The sequence below is a fragment of the Crocodylus porosus genome, unplaced genomic scaffold (assembly GCF_001723895.1).
Source record: "Crocodylus porosus isolate Cpor-Errol unplaced genomic scaffold, CroPor_comp1, whole genome shotgun sequence".
Taxonomy (NCBI): Eukaryota; Metazoa; Chordata; order Crocodylia; family Crocodylidae; genus Crocodylus; species Crocodylus porosus.
The window spans coordinates 24,085,750-24,106,355 of record NW_017728949.1 but is presented as its reverse complement, the minus strand read 5'-3'; the positions used below and the strand labels follow the sequence as shown (position 1 = coordinate 24,106,355).

Here is a 20,606-nt window from a genome sequence, read left to right as displayed (position 1 = left end):
GGTGCTCTTTCCTGCCAAGGCAGGGGGTCGGACTAGATGATCTACCTAGGTCCCTTCCGACTCTAGCTACTATGAAACTATGAAACTATGACATCTGTACTTTAAAATGTTCCAGTCCTAAACACAGAGATCTAGACCTTGTCCACACTCCTTTGGACAGAAAATCTGTAAACAGACCTGGATCCATTTTGGTTCTGTTATGCAAGGGAGAAACAGGGCTTCCTACTCATTCTTTTCAGAGCAATAAGGCAGCTGGGCCTGGGCCAATTCCATGACTACATGGACAAAATATAACAGCTGAGCTTTTCCTTAACGTCATAGGACAGCGGATGTCGGGACAGAGAAGAGAATACAACCTCTTTGCTCCCAGTGAGAATGTCTTACAAATATCTCATTTACTCTGGGCTCTGTGCAGGACCATAAAAATGGGAAATGACATATAGTTCTATACATTTGTACTGCACCTTATTCTGGCGCACCATGAACAATCTGGATGCTGGCCAAACAATAGCATTTATAACATTGCCCTAATCTTCTTTTGAAGATGTGCCTGAAAGCTTGTCCAACATCTGTTTCAACTATAGAGCTGGTACATTAAAAGATGTCAGAAAAAAACTAGGAGCATTTATACACATACATTTTCGTGCTAGGACACGCAGGAGATGTGGTGCATCGGAGCAGACTCGATTAATCAGACTCGTCATATGCAATTGTATATGCAATGAAATATGTCAACATGTGGAAAATCGGAGCAGTGTCCTTTTGAACTAAAACACCTTTGATACGTTTCAATTCAAAAGCGCACTGCTGCCATTTTCTTAACGTTAACGCACATTTTGCTACTTATACAACTGCAGGTGCTGCAGCACCAGGCACTTTTAAAACTGCCCGTTGCTGCAGCACAAGCACGTGTACAAATGCCCAACGTTTTCAATTCTCTGAAGTAATGACGCTTACTCACCAATTCCAAACACTGCCTATGGCCATAAGCAGCAGCATAGTGCACTGTGTTGTACCCCTCTTTGTCCTGAATTGATGGATTGGCCTCATTTTGAAGCAAGAACTCCAGACACCTGTGAATAATTAATACATTTAAATTAGAGAAGAACATACTATCTAACAGAATCATTCATTGTGGCAAGAAGGAGAAATACTGTGAAGTGAAGGTTAAATTTTATTCCTAACAGAGCAATGTCAAGGAACAGAGCTGCACAATGGGCAGCAATGAGAGGTGGGGCCACTGGGGCTCATCAATCAATCAACACTGAGTGGCAAGGGGGCGCTGCAAAAATGGTGCAACATGCCATGAGTAGCCCACGATTTTTCTTTCACCTCCTCAGTGCAACTTAGGTAGATCTCTAGTAGTCTTGCAATACACAGTTTGATACTAAATTCCCTGCAGTTCAACTCAGCTAGTATTGCTGCTGCAAGTTTTAGGATGTGTTATTAAAACAAAGCAAACAGGAAATTATGTTTTATATAACATAGGAAAAACAGCCTGCCTTGCATTAAGGAATGTGACAGTCATTACTGATACATCTTAGAACTCATTCATACAGGTCTTTACATTAATATTATGGCAAGATGTGTCACAGTGGCTGAGCCATAAGATCCAAGTTTCATCTTAGATTTATCCCAGATATGTATCTTTTTAATTCAGTAGTAATTTCTTTATCTATGTAAAATATTTTCTAGGGACCATCCTGTGCTACTAATGAGGGTTATAATTTTTGTTCTACAACATTAAAAATGTTTTCTCTGTCCTCTTTTCTCTCCTCTTCCATAGGTTTTAACTCACAGTTAGCTGATATAAAATGATTGTTAGAAGTAACATTTTAAACAAAAACTTAATCTCTGCAAAAATATATCATATCTGAAGACAGCAATAATCCTGGAAGTCACATGAGTTTAATTTTTCTTGAAATGTACAAACCCAAGGTATTGTATTTTTTTTTAAATAGTGCATGATACTAAAGCATTGTTAAAATACAAATGTAATTTTTTGTAATTAGGAAAGGCAGCAAGCATGGAAACAGAAAAAATAGAAAATATATTAACAGACCACAGCAGAGTGCGTTTCATTCAGGTAGCATCAGACATTTAGTGTAGCAGAGCAATGAGTGAACAAAAACGTTGCAGCCCAAAGCAGACAGAGACATTCTCCAAAAAGAGTCAAACTGCTATACTGACACCAAACTTACAATGCAGCTTCTTTTTCCTTCATCTCATTGGCTCTTTCAAGTTCTTCAGCATTTTCATGGGAGTTACCTAGAATATTCTTTCTTCTTAACATAAAGGACAGAAAAATGCAACTCATTTTGAAAATGTCAGATCAGCATTTTTGGTTTAATTTGCCTCCCCCCAGCTTCTCTTCCAATCAATTTATAACTCCTTGGCTGCCATACATGGGACCAACATATGAGCATCTAGCTGACTGTATTCTCAAACAAGGAACACACCTACAAAAAACTGCCTCTACATTTGGATTGTCAACTTTAAACTAATACAAAGAGCTCTGCCAGAACCAATTTCATTCATCCCTTTGTTCAACTTGGCACCTCTGTTTCCCCACGGCTGTCCCTTGCTATCCTGCTTCCTTCTTTGTAGCCCTGTGCTCCTAATCACTATCTCCTGCTCCTTCTGGTAATTTGCTATAGTTCTCAGTGATGCAAAAGATGAATCTTGTGAAATATTAACAACTGACATTGAATTGCCCTGTCTGGACACACCACCTGATTTATTACTGAAAATTTCCATCATCTGCTACGTTCCTAGGCAAAAGTGTGATGATGCTTCAGCTAAACCACTAGTCCCCAAACCATTGCCCATGGACAACATACTGATTGCAAGACCTTCTGACATAGCTGATGACCACAGAAAACAGGGAGTGCCAAAGTGTAATGTTACTCCAAAAGTTGCTGCTTTTTCACTATGGTTGTCCCTGAGCTAGATTCTTTAGAAGCTTAAAAGATCTGAACAAATGCTAAGGCTCCTGAATCCAGTGACACTGAAGCATCTTTGGTAACTTTGCATAAATAGAACTAGGCTGGTGGGAACCAGAAGCAGAGTTAACTACATAGACATTATCTGACAGTAAGGATAACACAGGCCTGCCATATAGAAATCAAGCAGCAACAAAGAAAAAAATATCCGCTAATTTCTGTGAACATTCACAAACATTTAACTCAAAAGATCTATAGAAACATAGTTTGGGCTACATGGATTTTTTCTACCAAATTGATTTATCCCTAATTTCAGTCTCTTCTGAACATGAGTGACTGGTGCCTCCTGAATCTGGGGTGAGGCACCCGCAGAAGCCACTGATGGCGACTGCCCTGCCAGGGGGGCACCAGCCCTACCAACAGCATCAGTATCAGTCATTGGGAGGGCACGTGCACGCCCGTGCACCCGCTACCAGTCGCCTATGCTTCTGAACACACGTATTCCAGACTAGATTCTGAGCAATTCAGAAGGGTACATCTCTTCATAATATTCAATTTCCTATTTGCCATATTCAGATTTAACTTTACCATAGCTAATACCAGAACAGATTGATAAATGAGTCTCTATTAATCTACAGAAGTCATATATTCAGACATTTCTATTTAATGGTAAGTAGCCCATACACACCATGAAAAGGCCTCTGTGGATTCCCACTTTTTATTCCCAATAAAGACATGCACATGTCCCACTGACTAAAGGCCTAAACAGCTGCACCTCTGGTAGGGGGGGGAAAAAACCTCTTTGTGCACCAGAACACCTGCCCACTCATTACTAGCGTGAACAAACCTGAATCATCTTCAAAAGTCTTTGGACTGAAAAAGTCTGACCTCAGGAATATTTTCTCATAGGCTAGAAACAGCTACAGTGACCTACTAGGTGGCTAGGTAATAATGGCATTCTTCACATTTACTCTACAACCTGGCCCCTTCCAGAAAGTTTCAAACTCCAGGAACCTTAAAAAGAAGGCATCATCACCACCTTCAGGCATATATTTAGGATAAAACTTCAAATGAGCCACATTCTTCTAGTTTGTATAGCTCCTAGTGAAAAGTCCACAACAGAGGAAAGTTTAGTCCACATAGTAACTTTATGGCATGCCTGTACTACCTGACAGCTGATTATCCTTTTTGATAATCCACATAGCAAGAACGACCAAAACTAAGATATCCCTCAAAGACAGATTAGTTTGTGAGATCTTCTACCTTGGGAATATCATCTGAAAGTATCACCACCTGAAGAAACAACTAAGGAACTAGGAGTGCAATAGGGGAAACACGTTCTTACTGAAGTGAAGACAGCTATTGTAATTAATAGGGGGTTTTTTGCAGGATGTCACTGGCAGGATGCATCTTGACTCTGCTCCAGTGCTCATTTACAGACTTATCATTTGACAACCCTAAACTTAAAAAAGGGCCAAAGGATAAAAAGTTCACACTAAACCAAGATTTCCAATGCTAGGATTGGCAGCTTCTGATGGACAGACAGGTTTAGAAATAGCCACAGGTGAAAGTTTTTATGCCACTCTATCACACTGGGCATAGATCTTCTTGTGTCTGGCAATATGATGCTGTGAAGATGCAGCTGTCTCATGGATTGGACCATGAATATTTGAGGGTGCTGTTAAGGCTATTCCTACCTGACTTCTCTCAGTAAATGGTTCTGTAGCTTATAATGCAATGGCATGAGAACTACTGACCTGAGCATATGAAGCAGACATCTCACAACAGAGAATTAATTGTATGTCCATAACTACATGTTGAAAAAAGACTTACTAGACTTTGCTGTGTAAGAGACCAAAGAGAATGATTACTTGGTCTCTAAAGGAGGCGAGAGAGATGGAATGGTGGTAACCGTCCAGCCTATCTAACAGAAATGAAGGGTGTGAACCTAATGTTTTTAAATTCCAAGGACAAACTAGAATTACAGACAAGGACCTTTGGTTTATATAGCAGAGACCACAAAATTAAACAACAAACTGGGAAACAGAACACAGGACAGTGAGGTGTGAGAGAAGTTCATTAATAAAGCTGCTGCGTGGAGTTTAACTACACTGAAGGTCCTGTGGGGCTTAAAAGCTTTGTATAACAGCTGTTTCCCTGACTTAACAGGAAGTATTGTGGCCTTACCTGCCAATAGTTGTTACTGCTCCTCTAAAGAGTTTTATTGCTCCTATTGATTCCCCTGTTGCTTAGACCTTTGTGCAAGGTTCCTCTCATGCATGCTGGATTCTACTTCTGTCACTTCAATCATTGGAGGGGCTTGCTCTACCTCTGTCAGGGTGCCTAGCCATCAGTTGTCTTTTTTCCTGTCCCCCATATGGGAGACTTTCTCTCTCTCTCTCATTGTGTAATGCTCAGTCTTTTTTAAAGGACCAGACTAATAATGAATTTATGGGAAATTCCCTGTATTCTTTCTAAGGCGAAAACCACAGGATAAAAGAAAGTCAAATGGTACAAGTAATTCAGTGAGAGAAGGCAGCCTCAGCATTTTGTGCAACTTGAAAACAACAGTAAATTTTGCCACCGTTCAACTGCATAACAGAAGGGACTCTAATTCAAATCAATGTTATTTAAAAAAGTGGCATATGCCCGAGAAGGAGAGGACTACCTTTCCTAGCTGGTTTGTTTTTGCTTGTTTAAATGAGAATGTGACCTGAAGAGACTAGAAATGACATTGATTTAGCAACACCGTAAATACAAAGAATACAAATAGACTTTTTTACTTTCTGTCCATGTCTGAAGCAGCAGCATAGTGCAAAGGAGTACGTCCCCAGTCATCTGTTTCATTAATATTGGCCCCTGTGGTCACCAGTGTCTCGATACAGTGGAAATGACAATTCGCAGCTGCATAGTGCAAAGGTGTCCTGAAAAATAAATAGCAACTTCAGACACTACATAAGATATGATACAGATTATGCTAATAAACCATGACTGAAACATTCCTTGAGAGGGGCTATTTACAGATAACAGTAGAAGCTGCTTATCTTCTTGTACTCGCATACAAATTTATTATTCTTGCTTTGTGCAGGTCAGTTAGACTGATTTTTGAGGCTCCCCTGAGAGATATTTCACCGCTACCAAACTTGAGAGAGACTGAACAGTCAGTTATTAGTGCGTTAAAGTGGAGCCCAGATTCTGAACTGTTGTCCTAATGGTTTCATTTGATAGAAGTTTCATAAACTGTGGTATAACAGTTTTGTTTGCTTCATTCATTCTGAGATATACTTGGGGTTTCAGGGTTATGCCTCCATCTCAAGAAACAAAGCCAGCCTCAAGGCAAGCCCAACAAAACACTAGTGCAGAAAGGACTTCTATCTATCTTTATTCTCAAAGTGTTCCCAAATAATAGCAAATTAAATTCTGAGCAGATGCTAGTCTTATCTTTGATTCAGAGGGGAGGAGGAATGGAGTGAAGCCACCACATATTTTTCAACAACAGATGGACAGCCTAGAACAGGATACAGTATTACTTACTCTGATTAGTTCGCTGATTCAGATCACTGTCCCAATTCAATTCGGCCGACTCTGAATCTGAAGAATCAATTCTGATTTGGAGAATCCACAATTCGGCCATAGAGACAGCTTTAAATGTTTTTTCTACATACCTTGAGGTACCAGGTGTGGCTCGTGAATGCCGAGATGCGGGGGTGGATGGAGCATCCCACAGGAGCGTGGAGGGGGGCCCCCCACGTGCTTGGTGGTAGATCCCGCACACCCTCCTGGCTTGGCAATTGGCTGTGGGGGGACCCCAGGTGCCCCCCCACATCCAGGAGGCACCAGTCACTGAGCCGGGGAGGGAGGGGGGCACATGCTCCATGGTAGACCTGGAAGTAGACTGGAAGTGCTTCTGGTCCACTTCCAGGTCCACCGCCAGGCACACTGGGGACCCTCCTGCGCTCCCGTGGGACACTCCATCTGCCCCACTGTCTCAGCGTTTATGAGCCACCTGGTACCTTGAAGTATGTAGAAAAAATATATAAAGCTGTGTCTATGTCCAAATCATCAAATCTCTCCGAACTGAATTGGAGGCTTCCAATTCGATTCAGAGAGATTAATAGGTCACCTGATTTAATTCACATTTGGAGATTCGGCCGCCAAATTGGGCCAAACCTCCGCCAAATCAAATTAGCAATCCAAGCTTCACACAGTCCTAATGTAAAGCATATTGGAAACTATATATAAAAAACCTTATGCAAAAGGTAAACACAAATAATTATTTGTGAAATGTGCTATAGTTAAGCTTTTAATTACAATTGTTTTCTTCTCTCTCCCTACTTTATTTCAAGTAAACCAAAGTGAACAGAGCAGGAACATTAGGAAAGGAGAAGGACTTGGCCATTTGGTTGTGAAACAGGTTACGTAGAATATAAGCTCAGGGTTAAATACTGCAAAGCAGTTTCCAAACTGCTGTGAAGCCATCAGTGGAAATATTAGTGGTTAACAAGGAGATTTGTTTTTTTCTCTTCACATTACTTCCTTCACAGAGTTTACTGATACAATAAGAAGAAAAATTCCACAGAATATTAAAAAATATCTGTCACAGTATTATAATAATACCAGCAATCAAAACAAAAATCGCTGAAGACTACTGGAAAGTTGACTGTGGCAGAGGTGACATGCAAGGATCTGGTCATGTTTCATGAGGAGGTGTGAAAGAAATGAAAATTATCAGACTACTACCAACACATAATACCCTTTTTTAGGCTTGTTTTTGTTTGTTTGGGGTTTTTGTTATTGGGTTTTTTTTGTTTTTTGGTTGGTTTTTTTTTTTTTTGTGGTTTTAATCTCAATCTTTGTTGTTCTTGGTTATCGTGCACTTTTTTGGGGGGGGGGGGGTTATAACCAAAAGAACACAATCAGTAAATCTTTTGGCTATGAAGGTTAACAGTTTAAACTCCAGACTGTTAATATAAAACCAAGCAGGATAACATCAATAAGGAAATTCTTATTTTTTTAGAGCTACCTGGCTAGGCTAATGGCCAGAAAAACCCTACCTCTGCCTCCCCTGAAAGTAGCTCAACCTCACAGAGTCACCAGTCTTCCTATGCTCAGACACCTCCTACTCCTTCAGCCTAAGGATGCACCCTTTGTTGAAACAATAAATCATCACCCAGGGCTTAAGTCCCAAATCACCATGATGTTTCTTGGTTCAGCAAGAGGGTATGGACAACTTAGGTGGAGTGTGACATAGTTGTGGGATGCCCCAGACACCCTGTTATATGGGCAGATTTCAGAATCCAACAAAGGCTTCATTGTGCAGAAAAATTCAGTGTCACAAATTTGGTATTCCTACATCAAAGCAGGATTATTATTCAGAGAACACATGGATTATTTGTGAGGAAGGCAGAAGAACTTTCCTGGGTTAGAACATCTCAAGAGCCACTTATACCACACAAAGAAACAAAAATCTCATAGATTTCATAGACATCAGGGCTGGAAGGGACCTCAGGAGATCATCGAGTCCAGCCCCCTGCCCAAGTAATTAAAATCATTACATTCAAAAATACTCAATACCAATATTTGGTAAGTTATAAAATGCAAACAACTGAAGCATGGTTTATTCTTCTTATTAACTCTCTCAGTTTTGTCTCTCTACTTAATTTAAATTGGATGAAACTATGGGTTCTTTTATTTTAGAGTTTTTGCTGAAAGCTGACAGACTTCTATTGCCTCTATGTAGCAAGTAAGATTAAAAAAGAAAAAACATTACTGCATCTACAAATGCTAGTAATACCTTTGGCATGCTAGAGACTTTACAAATTAGATTAATTAAACTATTATTAGAGACAAGAGAAACATTTCTTAAAAGGTATATACCAGCGTACTTAATTTACTAGAGCTTTTAGTATTTTGGTGCTAAATAGCAATCAATAGTATTTAACCCACGTTAATACAGCAGGCATAATTTTTTTACTATTTCAGTTTGATTGCAGGACATATACCTATCATGGTCTTGGAATCTATCCTCTGCCCCAACCCAGTTCTTGAAACTCAACTATGCTGTTAAAAAGTACCATAGTTAAAAAGCAAATAAACCTCACAGAGGTTTTCTCCCTACAAGCCAGATGGGCAGTGCCAGGTCCCTCTGTGGGCTGGATCCAGCCAATGGACCTGATGTGGCTGCGAGGTGGGGGTTGTGCAGTTCAATTCCAATCTGGACATACCGGGGGGGGGGGGAATTTACTCCCCATTCCTTTGATACTTGAGTAACCCATTGCAAGGCTCATTTTTTCCAGTTATAAGATTGGGGTGAGATATTGTTCACTGGGATGGAGGTGGAGGAAGACTCATTGTGGGTTATCTTAAACTGGTGCACTGAAGATGTATTTTAAAATAATCTCAAGGCTAAGGATGGGTACTCTTTTTAATGTATCTATTATTATCCTGTTTTTATGGAAAAGTAATTTAGGTTCTTGAAAAAGCATCCGATTTTCAAATGTCAGCATAATCCAGCACACCACTCGGACCTGGATGGGAGCTACTTGGAGGTCAGAACTTTTAAAAATCCAAGCACTTACTCAGCTGCCTAAGACCTAAATCTTGCCAAGACTTACAGTACGTAAAGGTATGGAGGTACATAAGTAGCTCCTTAAGTTAGCAGACCTACTAACAAGGCAGGAACAATGCACATGTGACTATAATTGCAGGACCAGAGCCTAAAAAATGACTAGATTCCTATTTTTGTAAACCATGACCTAGACACAAACAACATTTCCAAATGTTTAATGGGGATTTTGGGGCATTCAGAGAGTTAAATTAGCACATCCGTTCCTGGCACAGAGATATTTATGAGAATGTTTTACTTCGAAAAAAATCTAGGAAGCATGCCAATAAGGAGCAATTTTCTCCACAGTGACCTGCATTTGTTTTCTTGTGCATATAGCACTAGGATCTAAGCTGCAACAGGAGTAAAGAGGAAAATATTCAACCAATAGTAGTTTTAAACCAGAAAGACAGAACAGGGTGGGATTGTTTTTTATGCATTTAGCATAGTCTGCACCTGCCTTTTTGGCATCTGACTTCAAGCAGCCATATTCTATTGGGAATGGCACTCTCCTACTCTGTTTTACTATTTACCCTTTTAAATGGAACATATGATTTCAGATAAAGAGCTCTTTCTTTCCTGACAGATATTCAAAAAACAGCTTCACAATTTACATACCTCCCACATTTGTCCTTTTTATTAAAATCTGCTCCACTGCTCTGCAAGAGTTTTATACATTCAACATTACTGAAAAGACAAGGAAAGGAAAAAAACCATGAACAAAACAAATGTTGATACCTTTGTCTCTGTAAAAAAGTAATTTCACTGGTTGCACTGCAGACACTGGGCATAACTAACTACAATCTGCAATCCAACAACAAACAAAAAAAACTAAAAGGTAAGGTAACTTGTAAAGTTTCAATGCCTTTATTTTCAAATTACCTTGGAATTTTATTCCAAACAAATATAAATACAGAATAGAGAGTATTAAATACATTCTGGATTCAATATGAGAATGTAGCCATCCATTTCCAAAGGGAATATACTGTTAATGATTCCCATGATAAGCTGAGAAATTATCTAAACACATTTTTAAAGACTACAGCAAGGTTATTAAATGTTGTGCTAACAATGAATGTGTAATTTATGACTTATTCACCAAAGCACTGAAAACTGATCATGGGTTCAAACATTTCCTGAAGTGTACATTTACTCAGCAAAACCTTTAAAGCTTATTTAACACCTTCTTCAGCATATTCTTAAATTCTCAGCAAAATCAGAGCCAGAACATTTACAACTGATGTCATTTTGCCTGGGCTCCATTGCTTTATTGTTTTTATCCCAGTTGAATGAAATCACTATGACATAACTTGTTACTGTACTGATGCTATTTAAGCCAAGGCAACTCTAAATAGAAAATTAAATAGCTGCATTTTCACATCTTTATAATCCAAGTAAATAATCTATTATACCAAGCCAGAAAATGATGCAATGAAGCACGGTAATCTTCCAAAGCTCCTCTGTCATTCACCAAGGTAATAAATCATTGCTACCAGAAAACTGAAAGAGAGCCTTTGAAGCATATTCTCTTCACAGTGCTCACATAACTCTCATTAATATAATGGGAGTTACAGACATGCATCAAGAGGAAAATGTGGGCTTTGTATACAATTCCAGTTCCAGTATGAAAAGGGCGGATGAAATAAGCTAACATATATTCATCCTTGCAGTTAACATGCTATTACATGAAATATCTATAAAATATTCACCCCAATATAATAAAAATAAAAGTTTTTTCTAGTGATAGCAATTGCAGTCAACTACGCATATGAGGTAGCTTATTTTTATAAGCCAGCTCTGGCTCCTAATTAATTCCTTCTCTTTCAGATACCTAGGTTTTTTGAGAGTTCATCTCTAATGGAGATGCAATGGCTGAAACATACACTTATGTTATTTCATCTGAACAGCTCCTATATGAAATACATGGTTAACCAAATCAATCCCTAGAGCACTTTTATGAGGTATTTCTGAGTGTGAAATCTTATGTGATGCAGGTATTTGTCCACCAGGAAGTAAGTTGACAACATGTTCGAAAAAGGATAGTGAACATTTACCAGATAGTTACTACTTTTCTTCACTGCAACCACTACTAATCTACGCTGAATTGCACCCAAAACATCATCCTCTAAGCCACCAAGTTTTCAACAGAAGAACCCCCAATCAATGGGTTACCAAACTTTTGGGGTTTTTTCTGTTAATTTCACAAGGCATTAACAGAAAATATTTACATGAACTGCCTACCATGGCTATGCATTAAATTGATTTATTTCAGTATTAATTCACTTTTATTTCTGGTTCCAATCACTCTAAGCTAAGCACTGTCTAGAGAGGATGAAAACTTGCTGAAGCTTGACTCTGGAGATTTTCAATGGAATCTATAGAGATATACTTGAAAACTGGTGTCTTGGTACAAGCAAAATTGCTGTATTTTAACTCCTGAATTAGATATTTTTTAATGACTTGATTTCAACTCAAAAGTGCAACTCATAGTAGGGGAAGTGCACAGCTACTTCACACCAGAAATATCTTCAAGAAGCCACAGTTCTTTCCCAGCACTACAACTTGATCCTGAGGGCTAGTTATTACAGCTGGTCTATACCAATTAAACTACAGCTACCTGCCCTGTGTTTGGCTCAACTGCATTCAGGGCCAATGAGTGGCACTGAGTTGCCAAATATGAAACCCTTCTTTTACCTGGCACCTGGACCTTAAGTCCAAGTAGTCTGCGAAGGGAGGTAAGGAGAAAGAATGTTACTCTCTCACAGAGAGATGCGTTTCAAATCACAATCTGGCCCTGTATAATAAAACCCTAGACTCTACCACCCTTTTTTACATTGCATGTAGCCCCAACATGAACCTCTGCCAAGAAACAGTGGCAGAGAACCCGAACAATAAAGTTTTGACATTTAGCTACTTTGCTTTCCTTTAAGGTACACAAAACAAACAAACAAAAAAAATCAGTGGATGGTACATGGCTGGATCCCATTACATTGGGACCACCATTAAATCACAAATAACAACCATAATTGTGACTACTCACCCTCCTGCAGCAGCAGCATGGAGGCACGTTCTTCCAAAGCTATCTGGGGTGTCTATATCAAAGCCTGCAGACAGCACGTGCTCATTACTAAACAAGGACACTATGCTATACTTTTGTCCTAGTTAAACCACAAGAAACATTGCAGAGACAGAAAAATCAGTTAGTTAGAAAAAACAGAACGCAAGCAACTATAGTCAAAAAGAGGTTGTCATGGAAACAGACAGTGGCTGCTCAAGCTTGGCAGTTCTATAAAAAGAACTGTGAAGTCAAGAATCTATCGCCACATTCATCCCTGTGCTACATAACTATTTAAATCATGTGACAGGCATTTATGAGGCAGATACTTATCAAGAGAACTGTGACAGCAGGCTGGCAGACGGAAAACATGATGGAATGAGGAAAGCCACAGAGCTTGCCTTAACATGCAATGACTTGATTTTTATATATCTGCGGTTTGCAGGTTGCTTTTACATTTTAAAAGCTTCCAAGAATGTGCAAAGGGAGTTTTAAAGATGAAGAGGGTGTAAAATCAATTGCAAGCTCTTATAGAATTACCCTTAGCTTGCCTAAGCATTCTGCTTTCCCTTCTGACCTAGAAGTCGGAGAACATAGCAAGGTTTGCTGTAACAGGGCTGCCAATTTACATGTTTTGCATACAAGCAGACTCAAGCTTATGAACAAAAAGTGACTGTGGGAAGTTGCACATGATAAGGATAGAACTGCATAGAGAAACATATCATATGTTTTTGAACAAACTGAAATTTTTGCATAAAAAAGAATTAAAATTTGAGTACCTTTCCCTTACTTTCTTTAAAAAACTACAGGCAACAAATACATACGTGCCTTGAAAGCTTTGGTAGTATGAGGACTGTGAGAGTCCTCTTTGGATAGTGATTTTTATATCTGCGCCTTTCAGAAATTTAGCCAGCCCATTTTCTTTACAATGACCCTCATTTAGAGAAAATACATCAGAATGTGTCTTAGGCATATGTGTATTAACTTCAGTGAGGTGCATATACCTGCCCAGATGCTGCCTTCAATAAAGACACTTCCCTGAACTGAGGATTACAAATCCTGTTTTAGACAAACCTACAGTGCCTCATATTCCTACAGCTCAGTAAAGGGTATCCCTTCCTCCCCCTTTCAGCGACTGCCAGGAGGAATGGGCTTCAAGCATGAACAATACAGGATGCTGGAAACTATTAGCATGCAGTTAAGAAAGCCCTGAGCACACTCAAGTATGCTACGCCACACAATCACATAAAGCAGAACAGGAAGTCTTTCATTTGAACAATTCACAACACTGAATAGAACCAGGGTCATAAGTGAAAAGTTCACAATATTAATTTAGCTTCACAGTCACACTGCTAGATTCACCTACCTGATGACAACAATTTCCTGCAGCAGTCTGAGTGAGCATTTAGTGCTGCTAAGTGTAAAGGGAACATGTTGTGAATACCACACCTGAAATACAGAACAAGCTTATTACAAGCGGATTCCAAAAACGTAAGTAACAGACAACAAAACTGAAGCAAATTCTCTTTTCAAAAAATTGTGTCAGTCATTCTGCAAGAGGTTCCTCCTCCCAACCTTAATTTTATTTCCATCTTCTACAAGCTCTCTTTAGAGTATAATTTGTTTGGTTAAAGCATGATCTCAGTTTTACATAATGTTTTAGAATACAACAGCCTTGAAAAAGTGAGGTGAGCAGTAGCAAGAGTGAGGAGGCTTAAAGAATGGCTTTTGGTTAGAGTCACACTCCAGATATAAAACACAAGAATTTCTGTTGGGATCGCTAGTATTGCACCTGACATTCTCTCAAATAGGGTACAAATAAATTCTGAAAGCTTCTCTGTATCATTTCTAAAACTCATCTATCCCCTGCATCCCTACTGTTAATATACCTTAGGTAACTGCTGCCTAGACTACTGCTATTACCTCTTCCACCTTTTTGGCTTCATAATGTTTCACAATTTTCATGTATTCTATCTTATTTCAAATACCCTAATCAGAACATCTCTCTCTCTGGGTGTTCTGATGTATCACCATTTTCCTCATTCATAACATACAACTACTTTCTTTCAGCAAAGTTTATATAAAGTCCACCTCCCTGCTGCCATTGTCTACATTACTTATACAATAAAAGTAAAGTTACACTTAGACCATACTAAATCTGTGGAATGCTAAGCAGTGTTAGTGTCAAAATGTGTTGTGAGCAATCACACGTTAGGAGTTAATACCATTTCTTGCCTGCACAGTTCTGATTTACCATTACAAGGCTAGTGAGCAGAGGTGTGGTTAGGAGTTAGGACACCTGGGTTCTACCCCTGCTCTGTGGTGGGGCGCTGGGATCAGTGCATCCTGGGATGCTGGAGGACTGCAGAATTGCTCATTTTATCTCTATAGAGTAGATAAGCCCTCCATAAACTAGGTAGTACAGCCAGAGTTAACCCTCACCTGAAATGGGATAACTTTGACATGCTCGGAGGGCACTTAGTATGAGTTAACAAGTTTTAATGTGCAGACACTCATATTTTAAGTGCCTTTAGCATACTCTAAGTGTAATATGTAACATCACCCTATGTCTCTTGTGCCTTAGGTTCTCTATTGACTGCTCCCTTTTGGGTTTGGACAGATGTTCAGTTTCTCCAGGGAGAGCCCCTGCTCTTTCTGGAAAAACCACGAGCATACAGAAGTTCATAATTTTTCTCAGAAAGTAAGTGTCCACTCAGGGAGAGAAATAACTTGGGAACAACCCAAGTAAAGCAGCTTCCTGGAGAATCTCTCTTAGGAGTAAGAATCTCTATACAGACAGCAGATGCAGAATCAACCTCTGTACTCAGCACTTGTTTTTCCTTCACTCTCCCCACTCTCACAGAGGGAGGGAGAACTCATGTTAGTCTCAGCCACACAGGGAGCAAATATACCCCCTGAGTCCTTTGGGATGAAAAAGCCCAGTGCTGAAGCAGTTAGGAGGGCACATTCTGCTCCTGGCTTGTTCCCTGCCTGAATCATACTGCAGCACTGGTGCAGGGAAGAATACAAGTATATGCCTTCCCCAGCCTTAGCTGGGTTCCAATACAGCATGGGGGGAGGGAAAAGCTGGAGGCCTCTTCTGTGCACAGCACTGACCCTTCTCCCACCTTCCCTAACCCTGATGGATCCCTGCCTACCTTCACTTAAAAAAATCCCCCTCTCTCGGCTGCTGGAGGGACCCCTGGCAGCCCAGCGTCCTCACTGCAGGTTTTTGCTTCTCTGAATTTCTCTCTGGAAAAACAAACCTGAGAGACTTGTCCTAGATGATCTGAATGTGTGTACACAGCTTTTGTCTCCTACCTACTAATGGCCTCATTACTGCTTCCAGACTGCCATTTCACTTGTAACAGCCTCCCAAATCCTGTACATTAAACTTCTCTTTCTGGCCCCCTTTTGCTGCACAGCCCCTAGTTGTCACAAGTTACATATCCATGAATTTTTATTTTCAGATCATTAAGAATCCCAAGACCTTTTTTTAATTTGTATCATAGACTCGTCAGAGCACCCTGGCAACAAGTTTCAAAAACAATCCTACCCCCAAATCACTCTTGATCTTAAAAATGTGCTGAGTACTCAACAGTGCTCAGTAAGATCAATGAGTGTTCAGTAATTTTAAAAATCAAACAAGAGACTAAGTAAAGAGGTTGAAGCCTAAGTTTAGCCTCCCAAATTTTGAAATCTTGAGGTTAGCCTTTTGGCATTATTTTGTAAAAAGTCTCACATATGCATATGTTATTCTATAAGTATTATTTCATAGACAATTCTCTGGTGTACATCAGTGTACAGTTCTGAATATCAGCTAGTGCTTGTGAGATGAGAACATTTGCTTTTAGAGATGTACGTTAAAAAAAAATTACATTCCTGGATGATGCCAGATGAATTCATTACTACCACTCTATATATTCCCACACTGTATTGAAGAAATAAAGAAGATTTCAAATATGTTTTCATGAGTGATTCATATACACAATGACATTTGAGGAAAACTGCTAAGCTTTAGTAAAAGTTTCTTCATGGAGAGATGGTGGTTAACAGAAAGGCTTAAAATTACCGAGAGGGCAACTAAGTTAAAAATGTGCAATGTGAACAGAAGTCGCATGGGATGCCTGGAAATGTGCCCTTTCTTTCTCTCATTTTATACACAAGCATACAATGTCCAGTATTAGAAAAAAAAGATACACAATGTGCAAGGAAATGGCACAAGGTCCACCAAGCCGCTCAGGGTGTCTAAATAGGCTGCAATTATTTAACCTGGTATCATAAAGAAGGTTTTGTTACAAATAGTCACAGTATTCTTGATGCATCTGATTTCCACATCATTTTTCTCTTCTACTCTGCTTAGTTAACTTAAGTTGCATTTCGCTTTCACTGCAAAGATTTCCATCCAAGTGCATATTTTGGCTGGTGTCCAGCAAGCCATGTAATTTGTACATCTGCTAACCAGTGTCATCCTGTACAGAACTGTTCACAACTGCTCCCTTTATGATTTACTTTCTTTACCATTGAAATGCAATTGCATCAATGGCTGGTCATGCTGTCTGCAGCTTTTTGCTAGCAGCACCGAAAAAAGATTTCGTTCCTTTGCCAGTTCAAGGAACTAAGCCAAAGTGCTTTATATGCAATGCATATTAAAACCTCATTCCCAGTGCTTCAGTGGGATTTGTTTTTCACAACAACATTGTCCTTTAGATCTTCCCACTACAACTAAGCAAACTTCTCATTTCAAATATTTCTACTCTTGGCAGAAGTATTTTATGTGGTTTAATGAATGATCACCCAAGTGTGGTATAGAAATTTTGAGCAGACAGCAACCTCTTGTAATCAGGTTCTCTCACTGATGTTCATTCTTACCTTAAACCTCAGGAGTATATGGATTAAAACTTTCTATATAAGAACGAGCTGGCAAAAATCTTACTCAGACACAGAGGACCAACCCCAATACTGGTATAAATAGTGGAGTTCCACAGGAGTGGTTCTGAGTGACTTGCCTTAAAACTTCTACTTGCTAAGGATTTAGAAATAATACAAATCATAGAAAATTTGGGTTAGAACAGACCTCTCAAGGTCATCTAGTCCAGCCCCCTGCTCAAAGCAGGACCATCCTCAACTAGATCATCCCAGCCAAAGCTTTGGCCGGGTCTTGGAAAATCTCCAAGGATGGAAATTCCATCACCTCTCTGGGGAACCTGTTCCAGTGTTTCACTACCCTCCTAGTGAGAAAATTCTTCCTAATATCTAACGTAAACTTCCCTTGCTGCAACTTTAGACCATTCCTCCTGGTTCTGTTATCTGCCACCACTGAAAACAGCCTAGCTCCATCTTCTTTTGAACCCCGCTTCAGATAATTGAAGGCTACTATTAAATCCCCCTGCAATCTTCTTGGGTGCTTGTACACATGACAAAATTAGCCTCTGAAGTGGCGTAATTGCCCTTTTACACCACTTTAATGGTGTCACTGTTTACACCTACGGCAGCATATTTTGTTTTAATTTTGTCATGCTATACATGTGTGGTAGCATATTTCGCTTTAAATTACCTTGTTACATAGCAAGGTAAAACCTATCCGATGTATTTTAGTTTGCTACGTAACAAATTACAATGGGGCCTTGGAAGCCCAGACGTGCTCGGGAAACTCGGGCTTGGCGGGCTTTGAGCACTCCAGGTGCCATCCCCGCTGCCTTCTCCCATCACCAGCACACCCAACCACCCTCCTGCCACCTTGCCCCAGAGGCAAGCCAGCTCATTCCCAGGCAGTCCCAGAAAGCCTCTCCCACAGCTGGGGGGCGAGATGCAAGCAGGCCAAACGGCTCCTGAGCTACGAGGACCCTGGACCTTTTCCCTCCATGGTGGTGGCACCCTGCAGGTGGCACCCACTCACTAGCACCTGACCCAGGGGGTACTGCCACCATGGAGGGAAGCACCAGGCCCCGTGCAGCTCAAAGGCTGTGAAACCCGGTGGCAGCTCATGCAAGCAGGCTCCACTGAGAAAAGGAAGAAAAAAAAAAGCGGCCTGATCTTTTTCCCCCCCGTTCCTGGAGCCTGCCTGCCTCTTCCGCGGCTGGGGGGCAAGCTGCTGGTAGGCCCTGAGCTGCGGGGGACAGTGGTTTAGTTCTTCTTAAATTAAAATGGTGGGTTTTTAATTTACCATTTAAATTTATGGACTTCCATCACATCACAGTGACACACACCCCTCCCACCCCCGCTGCCATGGGCAGGCTCCACCAGCAAAATAAATTTTAAAAGTGGTGAGGGGCCCAATCCTTTTTTTCTCCCCCCTCAGAGCCTGCCCGCCTCTCCTGCAGCCAGGCAACGAACTGCTGGTGGGCCCTGAGCTGCAGGGGACCCTGGTCCCTCCCTCTGCAGCGGTGGTGCCCCTGGGCAGAACCCACCCAACTAGCAGCCCACCTGGGTGGTCCCATGGGGGCATACTGCTGCCGTGGAGGGAAAGACTGGGGCCCTCCACAGCCCAGGGACCACTTGGCCTGCCAGCAGGTCACCTCCTGGCCAAGAGAGAAGCAGGTAGGCTCCAGGAGAAAAAAATAAAATAAAAAAGCAGTAAGGGGCCCCGATCCTTTTTTTTGCTCCCCGGAGTTTGCTTGCCTCTTCTGTGGCTGGGGGACAAATTGCCAACAGGCTGAGTGGTCCATTAACTGCGGGGGTGGGGAGACCCGGTTCTTCCCTCCGCAGCAGCAAAGCTCCCTGGGACCACCCAGATCAGCTGGTAGAGGCCAGGTGCTGTCCGGGGGGCACCACCACCATAGAGGGAAGCACCGGTGTCGCTCACAGTTCAGGGCCCGCCAGCACCTCATCCCCACCCAGCCGCAGGAGAGGCGGGCAGGCTTTGGGGGGGGAAAAAATGATCAGGCCCCTTGCTGCTTTTTTTTTTGTTTTTTTTTTGTTTTTTTTGTTTTTTTGTTTTTTTAACTGAAGGAGCCTGCCCGTGGCAGCAGAGAGTGCAGAAGGAGGCATCACTGTGACATTAGAGAAGTCCCTAAATTGAAACAGTGGGTTTTTAATCAACACAAGTAAAAACCCACCAATTAAAAACCCAGCATTTCAATTTAGGGAGAACTAAACCCTTGTCACATGTACAAGTACCCCTCTTCCCTGGACTAAATAAACCCGGTTCCCTCAGTCTGTCCTCATAAATAATGTGCCCCAACCCCCGAACTATTTTGTTGCCCTCCGCTGGACTCTCTCCAATTTGTCTACATCCTTTCTGTAGTGAGGGGCCCAAAACTACCAGTACACCAGGTGTGGCCTCACCAGTGCTGAATAGAGGGGAATAATAATTTCCCTTGATTTGCTGACAAAACTCCTACCAATGCAGCCTAGTATGCTGTTAGCTTTCTTGGCAACAAGGGCACACTGTTGCCACATATTCAGCCTATTGTCCATTGTAACCCCCAGGTCCTTTTCTGCAGAGCTGCTGCCTAGCCAGTGAGCCCCCAGCCTGTACTGGTGCATAGGATTGTTCCACCCTAAGTGCAGGGCTTTGTATTTGTCCTTGTTGAACCTCATGAGATTCCTTTTGACCCAATCCTCCAGTTTGTCTAGGCCCTGCTTATCAATTTTGTCTGATGAGATGCAAGTTTAATGTTACCATAACAATCAGAAACAGGGACAAATATACCATTTGCATCAAAATCCCCAAACGCAATCTAGAAAGCTGCAAACATCTTTAAAAAGAAGCAGGTTAATTTGTATCCTAAGGCAAATTGCTCCCATACTACTTTCTCTTTTCTATTTAAGAATTTGTTTCAATCTTCCCCAAATCAGTTTTTAATTTCCCCCCAATTATTTTGGAAAATTTAGGACTTGTTTGCCTTGCTATACTAGGACCAGGCCCTGTGAAATACTGGATACTCACTCCCCCTGAAATCTAAAATCTAATTGTCCCGGATTAAGGACAATAAGAAGTCCTTCTTCAAATACATAGGGGGTAAAAAGAGGGTCCCGGGTAATGTGGGGCCCCTGCAGGACA

At 41.0% G+C, this 20,606-nt stretch overlaps 1 protein-coding gene across 8 annotated transcripts in view; it reads right to left on the bottom strand.

Moving 5' to 3' along the window:
* Positions 1-20,606, bottom strand: part of ANKRD44 (ankyrin repeat domain 44) — a 224,220-nt gene that overhangs the window by 61,598 nt on the left and 142,016 nt on the right. For 4 of the 8 annotated variants that reach the window (XM_019554076.1, XM_019554078.1, XM_019554082.1 and 1 more), the window contains exons 11-16: positions 13,968-14,050; positions 12,587-12,704; positions 10,165-10,233; positions 5,726-5,866; positions 2,202-2,285; positions 962-1,073 (exon numbers count right to left, since the gene is read on the bottom strand). In XM_019554076.1, the coding sequence (XP_019409621.1) occupies positions 962-1,073; positions 2,202-2,285; positions 5,726-5,866; positions 10,165-10,233; positions 12,587-12,704; positions 13,968-14,050 (607 nt within the window). The remainder of the gene's footprint in view (positions 1-961; positions 1,074-2,201; positions 2,286-5,725; positions 5,867-10,164; positions 10,234-12,586; positions 12,705-13,967; positions 14,051-20,606) is intronic. The other 4 variants (XM_019554077.1, XM_019554081.1, XM_019554079.1 and 1 more) reach the window with 3 other exon arrangements.